We start from the raw sequence: 20,810 nt of genomic DNA, 5'->3' as shown, positions 1-20,810 counted from the left end.
CAGCATTGCCACACTGCTGGAGACAGGCAGTGCCACCGTGGGCAGGAGAACCTGCTGTGCCCTGGGAGTGTCCCCAGTGACACTCAGTGGAGGTGGAGTAATGTGACCTGGTGGCTCACAGCACATGCCTTGACACTCCATGCAGGCACACCTTTCCCAGGGAAAGATTCCTTTTTTTTTTTTTTTTTTTTTTTATCATCAGGATAACAGCAATGGAGACAAGTCAGTAGAAGCAGAGCTTGTCCTCTGTGAAGGCAAGCTCTGGGCAGGCTCTGGCCAGACTGGCGTTGCACGGACACTTGCCTGGCTGTGGGATGTGGACAGGCTGTGTCCCACATGCTCCTGGGAGGGTGTGAGCCTGTGCCTGCATTTGTGGTGCCAAGCTCTTGGGAGGGTTGGAGGGACACCTCAGGGCTGCTTCCAGCAGGTGCTCCGGACACACCTGAGCCTGGAAGTCAACAAGAGAGATGAATACTGACTTCTGCCGAGTCCTAAGCCATAATATCAAAGAGGTCCATTTTCATAAAATCAGAGATTGGTTTCGGTTGGAAGGGACTTGAACATTTCCAGGGATGGGGCAGCCACGGCTTCTGTGGGCAACCTATGCCAGGGCCTCAGCACCCTCACTGTAAATAATCAATGCCTTATAGCTAATCTAAACCTGCCTTCTGGCAGTGTGAAGCAATTCCCCTTTGTCCCATCACTCCAGGCTCTTGTCAAAAGTCCCTCCCCAGATCTCTTGGAGGTCCTTTAGGTACTGGGAGGTTCTCCTAATGTCTTTCTGGAGCTTCTCTTCAGGTTGAACACCCTCCAGCTCTCCCAGCCTGTCCCCAGAGCAGAGCCCTTGGAGCATCTTTGTGGCTTCCTCTGGGCTTGCTCCAACAGGTTCATATCCTTGGAGGCCCTGGAGCTGCAGTACTGCAGGTGTTGTTGTATCATAAGAGCAGAGGAGAGAGACAAAATCACTTCCCTCAACCTGCTGGTCATGTTTCTCCTCGCCTTTCTCTTTTATTGATCCTCTGAGACCTTCCGCTCATGAGTCATCAGAGTGATTGCTGTGTTTGAGTTTCATCCTGGAGCTTTTAACTTCACCAGGCTGCTTTGGGTCCAGGTGCAGAGTGGATTACCCCTGGCTCATGTTGTGGCCTCTGGCAGACTCTATCACCACGTCTGCCTTCTCACTTGAGCCTATGTGAGGGCTGTCACATCAGAGGAAGAGTGTAGGGTCATGATTTGAGACCCAAAATCAGGGACTTCAGGGCGAGTCTCTGCAGAGGGTCACCCTTCCTTGTCAGCAGACACTGACTTTGCTCTGCAGGACAAAACCTTTCTAAAGCTGCAGATAAGCTCCTTTTTCAGGATGGAAAAAAGGATGAGCAGAATGGAAACTGGGAGGTTTAGCAGCAGGTCTAATCTTATCTGCAGCATTGCTGACAGCAGTGGATGCACCTCAGAGGAGGGAGGTCTGGGTAGTCAAAGGGTTATGTTTTTGTTTGGATAGTTTCTTGTTATTCCTGTTGGTGTTCTTATGACCATGTGGAAAACCTTTTTGTAAACCATTGTGTGGTGGATCCAGTAGATAAAATTGGGGACTGGCAAGGTTAGACAGGAGAATCTCAGATGTTTGAAGTTCAAAAAACCCCAGTTATCAGAGTTGTGACAGAAACAGATGTTGCCTGGATCAGATAGGTGGAGTATAAGCAGTACCTTCCTCTGTCATCTTTATTTTAAACAACTGGGAATTTAAATTAGATGCTGTCTTCATAGTTGCATTACCCAAAAAAGACTTTGGGAATAAGCTGTTCTTCCAAAATGGTTTCTGATCTGGTGAAATAATCCAGTTTTTCCTTTTTGTCATTAATTCCTTATTTTTCAGTGTGTTCCATTTAGGCCCCAGGGTATTTTTTTTTTCCAAAAGCCTTTGAAGCAACCTAAGTCATTTTTCCAACAAGCATGTTCTGCCCTGTGTGAACTCTCTGGTTGCCTCCAGCAGAAACACAGGGGTGCTGGGCACAAGGACTGCTCAAAAAGACCTTTAAAAATCCATTTTTCACCACAGGTTGCTCCTTCCTGTGGCTGAGCTACAACCAGACCCACAAACACATTGCTGCTCTCATTATCCCAACTGATGTGTAGGGCCCTGGGAGGGTAGATCCTTCTTTGGCCCATGAGGCTTTTACAGTGCTTTCTCCCTGGCCTCCAGAAACAGAGTTAAAGTGGCTGGATTAACACTTTTGGGGCAAAGAAAAGATTTGTGTGAGGGAGCTGGAAAGCAGTTCCTTGTGAGGCAATTCACTGCTGAGCATCACTGTGGTGTGAGGGAGGAGAGCCAAAGGGGGCAGAGCAGCAGCCTGCCAGTAGCATTGTCTTGTTTAGCTGTGGTCAAATATCAGATCTCATGTATGTGAAAAAAAAAAAAAAAGAGCAAAAAGGTATTTGCTACTTTCAGTGAAATTGATTTTTGAAAGTATTTTCTTAAACCAGCTGTAATCCCTAGTGTGAGCTCACTTAAGCCAGACTCAATCCCTTTAAAAACTCTCTCAACTTGGGGATTTGTGGGAATGGTTGAAAACTTTCCAGTGAATCATCCTTTTGAGCAGTAGGTGGAGAAACAGAGTATTCAAAGGCAGAAGGAAAAGGCTGAACGAGACAATTAAGTTTAGGGGTGCTACAGGGGGGGCCCAGAGATGGTGCTTTGGTACCTCCTGCACTGTGTCTCTCCTGGAGGCTCAGGGAGATGACGTTTTCTGTGACAGCCGTGAAAAGCTTCACACACTGAACCAGGGATGACTCACTGGTTGAGTCACGAGCAGTGAAGTCAAGAGAGAACGTCAGGAGTTGTAGCTGAAATATTTCCATTTCTGGCCAAAAGCTTTACGTAAAAACTACTATTGTTGGGGTTTTTTTTCTTTTTCTGTGTTTTTGATTAAAATTATCAGTTTTGGGAGGTGAGCTAAACTCAGCTGCACTACTGAGTGTTGCAAGTGGTGACTGTATTATAGCTTAAAAGTCATGAAATTGTTTTTTTTTAATCTGATGATTAGTTATTCTCACTATTAGAAATGCACAGAATTTGTTTCTGTTTCTCTGGTTTCTGGCACAGTTATAGGCTATTTTTGCTTGGTTTAAACATAGTACAAAAGGGTTACGTTTATAGCCTAGTACCAGTGTTCATCAGAAAACTTTTCCCTTTGCTTTTGGCTTGCTGTGAAATTTATGAATCTCCTTAAAATACCATGCAGTGAACACACCATACCACTTTTGTGGAAGAATAAATTATTGTCTCCATTGAATTAATGTCCTGAACTTGCTTGCAGAAAGACAGGAAGGATATAATATTGCTCTGTGTTTGCTTGAGTCAAGAAGCGAAAGCCTGAAATTGTTCCTGTTAAGTGTCTAAAGTCGACAGAAACTCTCAGCAACCTGTGTGCACACAGCAGGTAGCTGGCTGCACCGACAGCTTCCTTCTGCAGTTTCTTGAGGAATCATTGCTTTTGTGGTCAGACGTGTATTTATCCCTGGAAAAAATATTTGCTGATGCTGAATGCGTTATGCAAGGCGGCTGTCAGCTGTGAAAACAAACCCATCTGTCTGTCTGTCTGTCTGTCTGTGGGCCTCATCAGCTTTTATCAAAATCTCTCAAGCCATCCAGCACGTCATTTCAGAGGCAGAGCTGCCTGTTTCTTCGATTGAGTTTTGAATCAGGCCACCGCGGGCGTCGCTGGGACAGTTTTCATCGCAGGCAGGCGCTGACAAATATTGACCTTTTTTCTACGTAGCATATGTTAAATGCAAAGGCAGAAGTGTTGAGAGCCTCAGAGCCAAATTTAGTGATGCTGCGATGGCAGAGGAAGTAGGAACTGGTCGCCAAAATAGTTTGCAGGGCCCTGGTTGTGTGGAAGGAATGTAAATAGAAATCACTCTCTTTGCTTCAGTGCTCCATCATGGGTAAACTGAAAGACTGGGTAAGGACCTGACATGAAAGGGTATTTCCAAACAACCTGTAAAATTGCCATGTGCATTGTGTCACTGGTTGCCAGCTGATAAACACATGCCAGCAATGAGGGCAGACTGCTGTGCAGCAGATCTCGAGGCAGAACAACCTGCTGAGCATGTCGGTGGAGGGGGAGTGGGGAAGAGAATGGATGAGGAATCAGCAGCTGGGACCTGCCATCGTTCACACACAGGGAGATCAAAGAGCAGTGCCGGCAGGGCTGGGGAGGCAGGGCACAGTGGGGCTCATGCTGAACCCACCCGTGAGTCATTAAGTTCGAGTGTCCCTCAAGGATGAGGGTGATGGATAGCCTTTGGTGTTCCCAGCCCAGGGGCTGACAGTGCTCCAGCTCCTGCTGATTGTTGAGGTCCTGATCCCAACTGTGCTTGGCCATTAGCATCAGCCACCCCTGGTGAAACCAAAATCAGCTGAACGGCTCTTCGCGGGGTGAAACCAAAGTGAGAAGCAGCACACAGAGCACACTCAGCATGTTGTGAACTCCATGTAGTGTCTCTGCAGGATGGTCCTGAGGTCAGCCAGCAGCTTTCATCTGTTCCTGACAAGATGCTGAGCCGAGGTGCAGCTGGTGAGGGTCTGGCCTCTCTGCAGACATGCAGGATGGTGTGCGGGCTCTGAACGGCTGAGCGCATTTCTCATCTGCATTTCTTGACAGTAAACAGGAGTGACTTACTGAGCCAATTAGAGTGGGATGGATTAATTTAGTGTGACTGAATGCTGCATTGCACACATCGCCTGTTACTGACAGGGGGTAGGATGAAAAAGGATCTGAGTTCTTCCCCCAGAGTGAAAAACTGCCCCCTTCCCTAAGGAGTTACCCAAGGAAGGCTGTTTTGGCAGTGCCCATACAGTGACCCTCCTCTCCCACTTCATCAGCAAAGGCACAAGAAAGGAGAAACACCCCCCAGTCCTTGTCCTTCACATGCGCAGTAGTGTGCAGGAGGTGCAGGTTCAGTTTCTTACTTTTTCTCTTGACAAAATGTCCCATCTCAAAGGGCTGCCTGTCAAGCAGGAGGAAAACAAAGGGATTGTTCTCTGTCTTTGTTCCTCCTTTCCCTCTGTTCCTTAGGATTACCAAAGAGTTTACTGTTCACGCTCCCAGCACAGTCTGGACATTTCAGTTGTGGAGCAGTGATGAGAGAAGAGATGGAAAGGCCAGGGCTCCTCTCTCAGACAAGTCCTTTCATCATTAGGAACGTTGTCAGGCTCATCTTTCTTGCTCTTCTACACCAGAATCATGGAGTGGCTTGGGTTGGAAGGGACCTTAAAAATCATCCAGCTGATTTCCTTTAAAGAGGTATTCCTTCTGCATGAGGAGATGAGTTTGCAAGTGTAACACTAGTCCCCTTGAAAGCCATGAACAGTGAAATCCCGATCAAGAGAGATACCCAAAAGATGCATGTTGATAGCTTGAAAATACCATGGCTGTCAAAAGAATCCTGAGGGTCTGAGTCATCCCTGCCTGCTGATGCCAGGGGTGAAAGAGGAGAAGGGTGCTGGGCTGAAAATCAGCAAGGGAGAAGCACAAGAGCAGGATCCAGTGGTGAAAACTGAAAGAAGGGCTAGAAAGAAAGTTGTCAACATCTCCCTGGGAGTAGTTCAGACAGGAGGAATTTCACTGGCTCCAGGGAAGGCTGCTGGATGTCCATGTCAGTGGGGAGCCTTTGGCTGTCCGAGCAGCATCCCCAGCAGCCAGGAAAGCTGACCAGGATGTAACCTGTGTGAGTCGGTGTCTGGAGGCCAGGAAGAACACAGCCTTCCTTGTGCTGTGCGTCATCTTTTGGGCTCTCTACAAACCACCTCTTCAGCAGACGCAAGCACTCAGGAGTAGATGCAAACTTTCCAGATTCTCTTCTGCTTGTGGTTATCTCCCCGCTGTGGCGTGATGGGGAAGGAACAGGGAGGCTGCAGGGAGTTGTGATTGATGGCTGTTTGCTGTGACTGTTCCTCTGCTGTGAAACATCTCTGTCCCCCAGTTATTTTTTGATTTCTCCTTGCAGATAGCTCAGCTGAACACACAGTTTGGGACTCCTATTAGAGTAGTGTTGCTGCCTGGGAGCAGCTGATAAAGTACTCATGCTGGGTTAAGATTTTCCAGAAAAGAGATAACTTTAACAGATGGCGTGGGCTGAGTCCTTTGGCTTCAGCTTTTTTATTGATAGATGAAAACAGTACACACAACCAAGCTATGGAAAGCTATAAAAAGTGTCCTTCCTTACCCTGTGCTTTAACAGTTCCTGTGGTGATAGTTTTTCTCCTCTCTTGTGTGACTACAATAGACACCAGTCCTGCTCTTCAGCCTTCCTTGTACCCTTTCTGTATTGAGGAGCTCTTTTATCTCCATCATCCTCTTCTCAGCATGCTCTGAAAAGATCAAGGCAGCCCTTCCAGACACAGGTTATCAATCTTTTTTTTCCTCCCACACAGCTCTCTTTTCCACTGGATTCATGCAGCCACGTAATGGTTTCCAAAGAATCCATTCTAAATTTCCAATATTTAACATCAGATTTTCTGGTCTTGGAAACACAAGGCCATTGCCAACCCAAAGTTTAGGGGTTGATTGCACAAGCAGACTAAGGAGCCATTCTGCAGGACAATAACTCTTGTGAGCCAAGCAGTGGTAAGGAGCTGGCAGGTGAAGAGGAATAGCAGGATGATCCTTCCACTCCACTGCCATAAGCAGAAGAGACCTGGAGAGGAGGAGAATCCCATACTTACAGACTGTCTGCATATGAGATGCCCAGCTTGCACTTCCTTTCTGGTCAAGGGTCCACTGTAGCCATGGATTAAGGGCATAACTTATCTTATCCTGAAGTTTTTGTTTGAATAGGACAGAACAGCTATGTTCCAAAAGCTGCTTTATTTCCCACTGGCTATAAAAGAAGCCTAAATAAACTTTAGACTTTTTGATTGAACTGAATCTGGCCGAACACAATGAGATATTTTACATTAAAGGTGAAGTTCTACTTCAGGCACCACTATAATTTGATTAATGCCCTGGTTAAAGGGCAAGATGACCAGGAAGGCCCAGCTGTGGGGGAATTTTTTCTTTTTAAGCTGGTTTTAGTACTTAAATCCATGAACTTTCACTTGAAGGTAAATTGGCCAGCTAACATAATTCCATAGCAGCCCATCCCAACCCAACCTTTTCTTCCCCTCCCCTCAGCTGATCAACTGTTGGCCTTTAGGAAGTGATAATCAAAGACCACACAGAGATAACAGCTCATAATTGTGAGGGAAGAGCTTTGCCAGCTCCAGGGAGCTCCTCATGGTGTGTTCTTGTAAAGGAACCAAACCAGCAAAGTGCTGTGGAAGGTGTTTGACCACCCCAGAGTTTGATGAGAACTTGAAGCAAATGTTAAGTGTTGCTTTTGGAAAGTCACTGATTTTTTGAAGACTGAAATTTTGGATGGTTTTTTGCAGGATTTTTTTTTCCCCCAGCAGCTGAGCATTATCATGACTGCTCTGGGAAAAAACAGGAAAGTTTTCAAACCTCTAATGAACATCTGATAAATTTTGGATAATCCCAAGGCAGCCATGCCAAAAATGTGCAGGTGGATACTGAGTTGGGTTTTTCTACAGTGTTGACTTTGAATGAACTGGGCATTTTAATGGTGAAATGGGTGTTTAAAGCCAAGTTTCTCCTATTCAGCTAAACTTTGGAGATATTTTATACTCATGCATTGCTTTTTAACAAAGCTCCAGACCAGGTTGCTCCAAGCCCTGTCCAACATGGCCTTGAACACTTCCAGGGAGGGGGCATCTACAACTGCTCAGGGCAACCTGTGCAGTGTTTTGTAGATATAAGAAGTGATCCATGAAAGATAAAAAGAGGCTGTGGGTGCTGCTGGGAGCTCGCCTGATTTCAGCCCAGTTTGAGGGCACCAATTGCTCTCAAGGGCATTTTAGAGTTGTCTCTGTTACTTATATTTGTTTAATAAAAATCTCTTCATATGTTGCTCCTTCTGGATTGCCTTGTGTGTGTATTTTGCAGATTTGGGGCAGTTTCAGGGTTCATTTCCACTAGCTGAAGAGCAGAGATGGAAGTGGGGAAAGATGATCTTGAAAACAGTGATCTTGAACAGATTTCTTACAGCACAGAGGATAAATTCTACCCTTGACAGGGGTTAGGGTGGAGCATGGGTGACACCAGACTGCTCTGAAGCTTTGGTCTTTGCCTCCTTAATTTGAACTACAGGGACTGAGAGGAACAAATGAGATCTTAAATTTTACCTTCTCACTATTTTTGCAGCCTAAAGAAGGACAGTTTTGTTCCTTACCTTCCTCTTATTGAAGTCACCTCTTATTTTGCCTGGATTGTGGACTTCTCATCCCTGGAACTGTTCAAGGCCAGCTGGATGGGGCTTGGAGCAACCTGATCTAGTGGAGAGTGTCACTGTCCATTTCAGGAGTTTGGAACTGGATGATGTTTAAGGTCCCTTCCAACCCAAACCATTCAGTGGTTTTAGGATTTTCCTGTGGGGTGATGTTCACAGGGAGGCACAGCTCCACTCTCCCCGTTCTCAGGGGAAATGAGTCAAGGGATGCTCAAGTCAGGGATGCTCTGAGGAGTTGGAACCAAACTCTTGGCTGTGATTTGTGTCTCATGAACAGGATATCACAGTATGGCACCTACAGCATATTCTGCTTCTTTATTAAATAAAGAACATGGAGAAAGAGGTTTTATTTTTAAAATTTCCTGCTCTTTCTGGTCCTTTTGAGTTGAATTTTCTTTAGTACCAAAGCTTGGGGAAAGGGAAAGGAAATCCTCCAGAGGCTTCAGGAAAAGAAGAGTAATTTTTTAATAACCATCACTGAGTAGAGATAAGGCTGCCTGAACCCCTGCTGACAGCAGGCTCTGCTTTCTTTCCACAGTCTCCATTGAAGATATCCGGGATGTGAGGTCAGGCCATAAAACAGAAGGTATGGAAAAATACGCCAAGGATGTCCCAGAGTATCGCTGCTTTTCCATCATCTTCAAAGACCAGCGGAAAAACCTGGATCTCATTGCGAGTTCAGAGGATGATGCCAACCACTGGATCGCCGGCCTTGGGAAAATCATAGCCCACAGCAACTCCATGAACCAGAAACAGAAACTCCAACAGTATCCTTTGCCTTATAAAGTGATTAATCATGGACAAAGATGCACTTGTCTTTCCATGTGGGTGGGGATAGTAGACTAACCTCCCTTTTTTTCCCTTTTGGCCCTGGGCACTGGGTTTTCTCTTGCACTGATTTTGCACCCAGGCAAGCTCCCTGGTTCCCAATGCTTTCCCCCCTTGTTTTACAATGATACCAGCAAGAGTGGAGTCAGGCTTAATGTAGCTCCTTAAGCAAAGAATTCTCTCTTTCATGGAGCTCCAGAGAAAACAATCATTATTTTTTTTGTGTTCTTCAGGGGTCTGTTTCACTTGCATTGCAGTAAACTCCAGGACAGGCACTTCTTGGCAGGGCATGAAAAGCCTGCACTGTTAACCGTGTTTCTTGGTAATACAAGGAGAGGGAACTGATTCTCCTCTTCTCACTGCCAAATTTACTCCAGGGTGGCTCCACTGACTTGAGTGAAATTACTCCTTATTAGCCTCAGCATGGGAGGAAGTTTTGCCCTGAAAAAAATCTGCAGTTGCTCTAGTGGCAATGCAGAGATCAGAAAGGAAAAGGCACAGAGCAGGAAAGGAGAGTGAATTCATTATGAAATGGAGAGGGGTTGGTTATTGGGTGAAATCCTGACTCTGTTGAGTTCACAGGAAATTTTCCCTGGGGCTGCATTTCACTCAATAAGTTGCTTTGCAAACAGAGGTCTCATGTATAAAAAGAGAGAATATCTGTGGGTGCAGTTTTGGATGGATTTTCTTCAGTCCCTGCATGTCTGAGACTCTGACCATGACATGTGAAGCTGTTTTCTGATTTCACTCTGGTTGGACAGAGCTGCAGCAGTCATAAAATACTAAGTTCCTTTAAGCTTCCCAAAGGTAGATATTCAGCTATCAGAGAGGAAAATAGACACTGCTCTTGGGGAGAGAAGGCTGGGTGGGCTTCATGGCTTGTTTGACACCAAACATCAGAGAGGAGAGGAGATGCAAAATCCTCATCTGGGAAAAATCACAAAGCTGGACTCAAGTCTGAGCAGGCACCAGGAAGTCTTGCCCTCAGTTAAGTCTTCATTCCATGTGGGTTCTCTGCTGGGTATTAATGTACTGATGGAGAAGGAGATGGTGCATAAATACTGAGCTTTCATCAGGCTTTACTCTTCTGTGGGCTCTCTGAAGTCTGAGGAGCATTTGCACAGCCACAGTGCTGTTCATTTAAAGGAATCAGACTCCATTAGTTCTGATGTGCCTGGCATGTCCTGTTTATCTCCTGCATTATGAGTATCTTTTTTGGATGGTTTTTCAAGCTCTGGGCTGTAAGGTCACTCCTCAGCCACCCCACAGTGTGTATGTAGGGGAAAATCTGGGCTACAGACAGTTTTCCCTGGAGCATATCAAGTTAAATATATTGCTGAAAACCTTGCCCGTAAGAAGAGACAAGATTGTTAAGGGGGGAAAAATAACAATGACATTTGCAAAGGAAGAAGGCTGTAAATTTCCAGCATGGAAAAGTGCCTTTCTGTCTTTGGAAAGCAGAATCGAAGCTAAATAGGGTGGGTAGGCAAACCATATTTCTGGAAGAGTAATTACTGTGCAGTGCTGGCTTCCAATCTGGGCTTGTCTCAGGCCATTTAACGTAACCTGGAATTACAGAACAGCATGATTTCTCATTTGAAATTTGATGATGTTTAATTAAAGCCTGGGATTTTAAATTTAGTCTGCCTTCGCTGGGTTGGCTTGGCAGCGTGGGCTTGCTCAGATCTTCCTTAAACCTCAGGAGTGTTCTCTGCATCTGTGAGCAGAGAAGAGGAAGAGTCAGGAGATGAGAAGTGTTGTGTCCCCTGCCTGTCCCCCATGACTGGAGAGTTGCCTTGCAGGGTATCTTTTTCAGCCTCCCAAAGCCTTGCAAAACAAGTAAGGAATGTGCAAGTTCTTGAAAACAAGGATTGAGAGGAAAAACTCTGCTAGTTTCAGATGGGGCTCGTTCAGTTTGGAATTTAATGGAGTTGCCTGTGGTAGAAAGGGACTGGATTCAGTGTCTTATGTATTTTTTCCAGTCCTATATTCCTACACAGATAAAACTCCCACGTGCTTGATGAGCATTTCTGATGTTCTTATACACAGAGTTCTGTTTTAATAAGCCTCAGATTCAACCTTGCAGCAGGCTGACATAGGTTGTTTAGCAAATATTGCAGGTATGTGTGCAGGAAAGGCTTGAGACCAGAAAATACAGAGGACTTTTCATTGGAGCAGGGTGGCACTGTCTGCTTCGGTTCTGGGGTTTATGTGTGAGCTTTTCTTCTGGTTTGAAAGCACTTACCAGAAGTTCTGCACCATTTCTGTTCTGAGCACATTCATGGGATATCTGCCAGATAGAAACCAAAGAGGGATGACTGAAACTAAGAGAAAACTGGTAGCCCTGGAGCTGGCACATCCTTTAAAAACAAGAGGCAAGCTCTCCCTGGTTGTATACAGAAATGGGAGCAGCTTCTTCCTAGTCCACTCAGGCCCACAGAGGGCGAGAAGGTGAATGAAGGATCCACAGCCAGGACTGAAATATGGTGTTTGTACCAGACAAGAGGACTTTCAGTTGAAGTGCTTTGTTCATCCACCTACTCTAAGCTCTCCCAAAGCTGAGGGGATCGAGATGGATGGGGAGTTTGGATATTTTGGGGCCAAAATGCTGCTGTTTACTGAGATCTCAGTTGTCTGTAGTCTCCTTTTCCTCTCTTTGCTGCTTGCCCTTGCAGCAAGAGGGGGTCACTGTGTGTGCCTGGGCTCTCCCTGGGCTCTCTGTTTTCCCTCCTGCATTTCTCAGCCTTTTGGGAAGGGATCTAAGGGAAAAGCGTCCTCCATTCACAGGTAGGACCTGGCCATACTCTTTTGCAGATGCATTTACTGCCCACATTTTGCCTTCCAGAGAGGACTTTGAGTACGTGCTTGACCTCTGGGTGCTCATTATCAGAGGAAATTATGCAGACTCTTAAAAAAAGTGGGTATTTTTGCAGTGGTTAGCACAAACCCAGCAGTTTCTATGCACAAAAGAATAGTTTCTGTCCACCCCTACTGCTCACCTCTGGCTGTGGCAGACTGGATTTCCTCTTGGCTCACCCGAGTTGGGTGTTCCTCCTGCCTGTTGTTTTTAGGGAGGGCTGGGAAGGGGACCCGAGGTGCAGGGTCAGGTGAGAGTGGGTGGCACCAGAGTGACAGTCTGAGCAGACCCTCTCTGGAGCAGAGCTGGTGGAGGGGCTGTTCTGCACCCCAGGGTGGGTGTGGTGTGCTGCCAGCACAGCATCCTCTGCTCCTGGGAGCTTCATGACTCAAACTGGACTTTCTGGGAAGAATCAGTCCAAGCCAGACCCTGGTTTGGGGCTCTGGAGTGTCCTTGGGAAATGCAGCCTCTCTTTATTTTGGTTTCCATGTCTAAAGAAGGGGAATATTACTATTACCAGGCTAAAGACGGATGTGGGGTGAGGTCATTGCTTAGCACCTGCCAAGATTTTTAAAGTCAGAAAGTTCAGCTTTCCATGAGACAAACAATACTCACTAACAGTTTACACATATCTCCATCACTGGGAAATACTTCAATGCAGGGGTAGCTCTGGTAAACGCTGTTTCAGGGTTATGTTTACAGCCCCTAAGGCTGTTAATGCCCTTTTTGGGGGTCATTTTGAAAGGGCCAGTTTAAATGTTACAACACTATATTCCTCAGCTGGTATTTGCTGATCCTGAGCTTTATTCTGATTAACATTCATATTAGGCATTCTTTTTTAAGTTTTTCTGGAGTGAGTTTGAAGCATTGTTTCCTATGTGAGACATGGAAGGTTATTCTTGGAGATCAAGTTCTTACTTTGATCATTTTTTTTTCCTCTTGAAAAGTAGATATTTTTCTGGATGACCTTTCTTATTTGACAGTAAAGCAAATTAGACAGTCAATTCCATGATGCAAAAAGGATGGAGTTTTTTGGTATTTAAAACTGCAATGTGTCTCAGCTGTCTTACATTACTTTAGAGACTGAAAGAAAATGGGGGATCCAGTTTGGATTATCTGACATCACATTAAAGTCATTCTTATAGCAGTTACTCCAGATGCATAGAAATACTAAAGTGATTAAACCCCAAGCTTTTATGAAAAGTTATCACAGTACAGCACAGTATCAGACCCTGTGCATTTCATCAGGGGAAGAAGCCAAGACCCACAAAGTTTGCTTTGATTCCACTCACAACAAAGTTCTTAGGAGATATAGGTAGAAATCCCTAAAAATATGTTGAAGGTGAGTTAAAAAATTATTGTTGATGCTTCTTCTGAAGCTCAGTGTTCACTGTGACACACTGAATATTGAACAAATCCATGACAATGAGTTTACCAAGCTTCTCTTGGGAGCTCTTTTCATTCTTTCCTTTATCCCCTTTTAACTGTCTGGAGCAGAATGTACTTTCTGTCATAAAAGAGAAATCAAACTGTTTCTGGCTGCAGCCAAAAACTCCTACAGGGTAAAGAGAGCTGTTCCAGCCTTGGCCAGATGGTGAAAAGCTTCTCCCAGGTCAGGATCAGTTGTATCACAGCACATTCTCCTTCTGCCAAGGCACCATTGTGCCCTGTGGGAGCAGAAGGGGAGGTGGTGTCAGCTGCTCAGGGGGCCCACGCTGATTTACAGCAGCTGGAGAGGTGGCTCAGAGCCTTTTGGAGAGGATTTCCCCCCTGCTATGTGCAGCAGAAGGTGTTTAGGTGTTCAGGCTAGGCACTGACCTGGAAAGATTTCCTTACATCCTCCCGCAGCTGGATTCACACCTGCCTGAGGAAAGCTGACAAAAACAAAGACAACAAGATGAGCCTGAAAGAGCTCAAAGACTTCCTGAAAGAAGTGAACATTGAAGTCGATGACTACCATGCCAAGAAGATTTTCCAGGTAATGGGAGCAAGCAGAAAATGAGTTTGCTGAGGTCAAGGTGTCGCACAGATTTCAGCTTGGGTTGGAGACCTCACCTAAAGTGAGCCCTTGGCTTTTTACCTTGTACCAAGGAAGGACTGTCAGGTTTTGGTGCTCAGTAATTTATTGCTCAGAATAATTGATTCCCACTAAGTTAGGCCAGCACAATGCTTTTGGTGAGCCTGTGTTAAGATCTTTCTTCATAATTTTGCCACGAAGCAGAAAATGAGATGCAAACATAGATAATGCAAGAAAAAGGGAAACAAAGTTGAAGTCCCAGGGGTTTCAGGACTTTTGCGTGCCACAACTGCATGTCAATGCCTAAATCTGGCTGAATTTTGTTTGGTTACAGTTGTGAACCCAGATCCTCACCTTCTCAGAGGAGGAGGGTGCAAAGTGACAGGTATAAACAAACAAAACCCAACAAAAACCCCAAACAAAAACAAGCGAACAAACAAAAAGTGCAAATTAAGGAAAAAGACCTTTCCAGATTCGTGATAGATACACAACATTGCACCCAAGCCTGGACTAGTCTGATTGATTTAATGCTCCCAAGGCACATTTAATCTGGTCAGGGATGTACACTTCTAAATTCCCAAGATTCAGCTTGCTGGCTGAGCCTATCAGAAGATAAGAAAGGGATGAACATTTCTCAGTTGTTAAGCTTTTGGTTTCTCTCTAGAGAATCCGTCCTGCTGAGGTGAGATAAAACATCTGGATGATTTCCAAACTTCCATCCTGTCTGAAGCAGGATTTGAATTTATGGCTGTGCAGTTTCAGAAATGTTTTTTCTGATCAATGGTAAACATGTGGGTGGTTTTGGGCATTGGGCAGGAGTTCTCCTGCTCCTCCGTGTCAGCAGGCAGCCTTTTCCCAAAGGAGCTCCAAGCTTCCTAATCTTTGCTTTATAGATATCTTTCTCTCTGGTATCTCCTCAAGAATTAGGGGGAAGCTCATCAGCAGATTGTCACCTTAATCTTTAGCCTTCTGATGATTATTTACGTATTTTCCTTTGGAGTCTCTTAATACAATGTATATTGTTTTCATTCCTCTCGGTGATGGACTTCTGGATTGACCACTGGGGTCAGAGAGTTGTTCCTCTCATTGACCAATCCTTGACCAAATACCAAATACTATATAAACCCTAAATCATAATAAGCTGCCTTCTTTTCCCTGCTTCTACCTAACAGGTGAGTGTAGTTCTTTTCGTGTCCCTAACTGCAGCAGCAGATCTTAAAGAATTTCAGCTCACAAAATATTCCAGCTGTACTGCCCACTCTGGCTGGTGTATCCCATCCTTCATTCCCTGCCCAGGAAGATCCTGGAAGAGTAGAAATAAGGCTGGGAATACATTGATTGAATTGCATGTCTCCACTGGAAGTAGTTGCCAACACTTCCTTTGCAGTCTGTGCAGGTGAAGCCAGTAGGGACCAGGGTGTGAATCTCCTTATCCTAAAGCATACATCTCACATATAGGAGATGAATCACTCCCACATCTTCACACATCAACAACCTGGAAAAATCACCCTCGGTTTTTTTTGTTGTGTTGTTTTTTTTTTTTTTTTTTTTTTTTTTTTTTTTTTTTTTTTTTTTAAATTTTAGGGGCACAGCCTCCTCTTATTTAATGGACCTCTTCTACTGTCACAAGAGTTACAAGGGAGCTCTAGGAGAGGAAACTTGATGAAATTAATCCTTTTTGCTGAAAGACTCTGAGTAATTGCTAAACCTTGATTCAACCCGTTGAAATGCAGGGAGTTAGTTGAAGTACCATCATTAGGCAAGTAATTGTTAAGTTTCCTGTATAGCCACTGGAAAGAGAGGCTCTTTGGAGGTTAATTCAGATCTCCTGAGGGCTGATTTGCCTCCAGGAAGGGTCTGTCTTGCTCCTAAAGCAATTACATTTCCAGTTTGCATCCTGACTTAGCTTAGATGGACTAGGGCATTACAGCCTATTAAAGGGTGATTTTTTCTGTCTCAGAGAGTTTTTCTTCATTTACTCACAGGAAGGAAGTGTGATCAGGGGCTCAAGTGGGGGCTGCAGGGCACGTTCTCACATTATTCTTGCCTTTCATCACGACTCTCTGTCCACATCTAGGTTTGAGACACCTGAGTTAAGTGTACTGCAATATAACCAGAAATTATGCAAAGTCCTGTCATTCCTCTCTTCATTTCAACCTGAATATTCATTCTGATGCATGAGAAAGGTGTTTTTGCTGGCAGGCCAAGGGTCATTCAGGATTCATGGCTTGTGGTGCATACATGGGAGGTAAAACATGGTATTTTGGGATGAGATTCTCTTTCTAATTTGGACCTCTTGTAGCCAAAGAAGAAGGAACCTACTTTTAGACTGTGCATCTTATCTGTCCTGAAGTTTGACTCTGGTGCCAATGCTATTGTCCTGTTTTCATCACAGCCTTTATTGGCAACTAATGAATAAACCTCCCCAGGCACGCCACTTAAAATGTCAGTTTTCTAGAAGAAATATCATTTTCCTTGTCATGTCTTAAAGAAAAGAACATTTGTAATTCACAACATCCCTGCTGTCTCCACCAGCTGCTTTCCCTCTTTATATTCCTTTTGCAGTTGCTAAGCATCATGCTCAGCTTAGCTTGAGGGATCTGCCAGAGACACAGCACAGGATCACAGACATGGAAGACAGCAAGGAAAAGGCAGTTCTTGAACTCTCAAACCTATTTTGGAGGTGTTTGTAGTACTGAGCATGTCACAGGTTGTCCCAGCCCTGAGAGGAGTCCAAAGCTTCTACCCAGCAGGTTCTGAAATTAGGACAAGTTGAACTCTTTTTTTTTCTATCACTCCAGTTTGTGAAATGCTAGGCATCATGATAATGTTCTTGGTTTTATATGTGCTCCATAAACAGATAGTGAAGGATTTGCAGGGGGTGAAAGTCCCTCCTTATCATCTTGGGACACTGCCAGAGCCACCATGGCCATCACCGAGATCACTGGCAGAGCCAGTTTGAGATTAGTGTGATGACTGGTTAAACCAAGACAGGCGTTTCCATCATAAAAGCCAGAAAAATAGCTTTGTCACAGGGGATCAAAGATGGAAGGCAATTTAATTCCTCTGGTTTGACAAGCTGAAGAATTCTGCTAGGAACAAACAATAAAATTAATAGCAATATTTGCTGTGGGGAAAAAAAAAAAAGGAAGTGTTGTTTCTGGTGAAAAATTGAACCTGGGAGTATTTTAAATAATCTGGAAAAACTTGTTATTGGAAAAGCTGTATCCTTCATGGAGACATTAACATGTGTATCGCAAGCTCCCCATCTTTCATGGTCAATCAAGTCCTTGGCTGAGGTGCTCTGTCAGAGATGGTATCTACTGGAAAAGTTCAAGCCCCAGAGGAAGATGGAGAATTTAAATTACAGTTTCTTGTGAGAAGATTTTATCTGATTTGAAACCTGTGGGGATTTTGTTATGTGGCAGGTTTAGATGAGAATGGAAAATTTCCATGGAGAGGTGAATTTTTTCATACTTAAACATGCACATGTTTAGCAGCAGTGGGGTTTGTAAGTTGGTTTTGATGCCGTCTTTGCAAGTAGCCCTACTGTGAGTCTTGAGATCTGAGCCACTTAGGTCAAAGGGAGGGTTATTTCCACTTAACTTACGGGATTTTTTGGCTACACTCTCTATAATTATTTAAAAGAGCTAATTATTTCTCTTTATCCCTCCTGAGATTAAGAACTACATTTTTTTTATTTTTTATTTGTGCTTGGATTATTTTGAGCTGTCCTGACTGAAGTCATCTCACCAAGTGATGGAACTCAAGGCTGGTGCTTTCGAGCACACTGATAATGTACAAATACTAATAACTGTAACTGTTTTATGACTATTGGCCTTGTCAATGAGAACCACTGTCACTGACCACCTGCTCCTCACTCACTGGCCAGTAACTCTTTGCAATTATTTTGTGTTCTGCGTTGTGTAGCCCTGGTGCAGATTACGGCTGGCCTATGCCAGAAGGAAAGAAGGTTTTCACTCCTTCTCCCCTCTACGTTTACAGCACTGTGACAAGTCCAAGACAGAGGCTCTGGAGGATGATGAGATAGAGGAATTTTACAAGATACTGACAGAGAGGAGGGAAATAGACAGCATCTTCCAAATGTACTCGGACCCAGAAGGGTTCATGTCCTGCCAGAACCTGGTGAGGTTTCTCTATGAGGTGCAGCAGGAAGAAGATGCTGTCATTGCTGCCCCTGCCTTGATTCAGAAATATGAGCCCAATGAAAGAGGTAGGTTGAAAACTCTGGCTGATTTGCTTCAAAATCTTGCTTTTTTGATGAACTATGAATTGCATTGCTGGTGGTTTTTTTCTGTTGTTGTGTGTATTATTTTCCTTCCCACAGCTGCTTCTGAAAAACCACTGTCCTAGGGGAGCATTAACAGCTCTAGGAGAGGAGGGCAGAGGAGATGCTGGGAAATCTCTCTCTTCAATTTTATTTTGAGTGCACTGAACAGCAGGAGAGGGATTGATAGGGGTTGGGCTAGAGGATGATGAAAATCCTGAGGGAAAGACTCAGATGGGTTATTCAGATGCCAAGACCTCATTGTGGGTTTTCAAGGCTGAGAATGTAGCAATATTTGTGTTCTCCAGAAGCTGGAGTGGAGGCAGATGTCCTTGATGGTGGGCACCTGTAAAGCCATCTGCAGATGGGATCTCTGAGTAGAGGCCAAGGAGGTGACAGCTGTTTAGGAGTTAGTCACTGAACTGTCTGTCTGCTCAGATTGGGGGTGAATCATCAGTCTGGAGCACCTTGCAGGGTGTGTTCCAAGAGCCAACTCAGAATCATGGGCTGGTTTTCCACTATCCTGCTCTTCCTTCAGGAGAGGGACAAGGTTTTGCAACTGTCAGGCTTTAGGATTAGCTCTAATTCAGTCCCTCAAAAAGGGGAGTAATTTTATATTTCCTCTTTTCAAATCATGTATTTCATTGGATAATCTAGACAGGATTTATCTGGCTGTGTTTAGACATCTGACAGCTTCTCTGGGTTTGCATAAAAAAACCTTGAAATGCTCAAATGGAGATTTCCATGCTTTAAATCTCTAGAGACAGATGAGGTAAGGTCTGTCTTTGACACTTTTAAGATGTTATCAAGGACAGTAAGTGTCATAAAAAGCCACTCTTGTGAAGGGGCTTTAAAAGCCCTTTCAGGCAGCTGAAGGTGTCATCCTTGTCTGGAGAACATCAATGTCTTTGCTTTTACTGAATGCCTGGGGAGCACATTTTGACTCTGGGACCTCTTGGAGAGCAGAGGCACCATGGTGAAGGTGGTGGCACGACCTGCTGGCATCACATTCTCAGTGTGGGGTTTTCTGTCTGTTTACCTGGCAGCCAAGAGGGGCAACGCCATGACCAAGGATGGGTTCCTGATGTACCTGCTGTCAGATGAGGGGAACATATTCAACCCCTCCCACAGGAAAGTTTACCAGGACATGACCCAACCTCTCAGCCACTACTTGGTGTCATCCTCACACAACACCTATCTCATGGAAGACCAGATCACAGGGCCAAGCAGCACAGAGGCCTATATCAGGTAAAGAGTGTGTGTGTTTGTGTTTGTCTGCCTGGGTTTGGGAGGTTAACCTCTTTCTTTCAGAAGAAAGTGTTAAGCATGAGTGTCTATGCTGATGGCTGCAAGGGATCAAGAAGCAATCTCCCACCAGACCAGGTAATATGGGCTGGCCCCTGTTTCCAGGATGAGCTGTTTCCAGACTAGGTTGGCTGTGCCCTCCTTTTCACAGCTCTTTGCCCTGGATCCCATCTGGTGTCCACCTGAGTGCAGTGTGTATAATTACTACATTTGGAAGCAGTATAAAATATCTGCAGCCACATGGAGCTGGACTGCAGCCCTCTGGCCTGGTGTTTTCAAAGCATGATGCTGAGGGAGTGTTGCATTCCCCACAATGTGGCACAAGGCATTTACAAGATGTAAAGATTCCTGGGATAGAGCTTCAGGTGTGTAAGGAGCCAAAATGATGCAGAGTGTCATGGTGCTTATGTTCTGTCCTGCCTTTTGGGAGAGGCTCATGGCAGGGACTGTCCCCACAACCATGCTGGGGTTTATTTTGGAGAGTCCTAGTTGGAGCAATCAAAAAAAAAAAAAAGAAAGAAAAAAAAAAAAAAAAAGAAGTGGGATGTGAGCTGGTAGAGCAGGGTGAGTGATCAGGAGAACTTAACACCTGGTCCCTTTTTAGGATCTCAGATATTCCTCCCACAACACCCCTGCACAGAGCATGAGGCGTTGCCTGTGTCTGCCTTTGACAGACTGATGTCTCATGGCCAGATGGGTGCAGTGACCTTTAGTAATTTGCACACCTACCTTTCATTGCTCCTTGTTTTTATCAGGTGAGACAGTGTTTCCTTATGAGCCAGTCAATGGCTGCACTTCTGCCTTTGTTTATGACTTACCTTGTTCTCAGGACAATGACTGACTGGACCCACAAGGTCAAAAGTGTCGAGAGTGAAATCTGGCACAAGTCACTTCTCAGTAGCTCTTTGAATTCATCTTACAGAGTCTTAAAATTGTAGATGTATGTTTTGATTGTAAAACAAACAAAAAAATCCCATTATTCTGGAACAGATTTCCCAGAGATGCTGTGGATGCTCCATCATTAAAGATGTTCAAGACCAGGCTGGACAGGGCTCTGAGCAGCCTAGTCTAGTGGAAGATGTCCCTTCCCGTGGCAGGGGGTTGGAACTGGATGGTCTCTAAGGTCCCTTCCAAACCAAACCAAACCATTTTGTGATTCTGTTGCA

At 44.8% G+C, this 20,810-nt stretch overlaps 1 protein-coding gene across 2 annotated transcripts in view; it reads left to right on the top strand.

The window, feature by feature from the left end:
* The window catches only part of PLCD1 (phospholipase C delta 1), a 50,741-nt gene that overhangs the window by 14,574 nt on the left and 15,357 nt on the right, over positions 1–20,810 (top strand). For both annotated transcript variants that reach the window (XM_083880395.1, XM_083880394.1), the window contains exons 3-6: positions 8,888–9,116; positions 13,883–14,012; positions 18,057–18,285; positions 19,386–19,587. In XM_083880395.1, the coding sequence (XP_083736521.1) occupies positions 8,888–9,116; positions 13,883–14,012; positions 18,057–18,285; positions 19,386–19,587 (790 nt within the window). The remainder of the gene's footprint in view (positions 1–8,887; positions 9,117–13,882; positions 14,013–18,056; positions 18,286–19,385; positions 19,588–20,810) is intronic.

Source organism: Zosterops lateralis, assembly GCF_965231275.1.
Source record: "Zosterops lateralis genome assembly, chromosome: 1".
Taxonomy (NCBI): Eukaryota; Metazoa; Chordata; class Aves; order Passeriformes; family Zosteropidae; genus Zosterops; species Zosterops lateralis.
The sequence above is the reverse complement of the archived record's forward strand: the minus strand, read 5'-3'. Positions and strand labels throughout refer to the sequence as shown.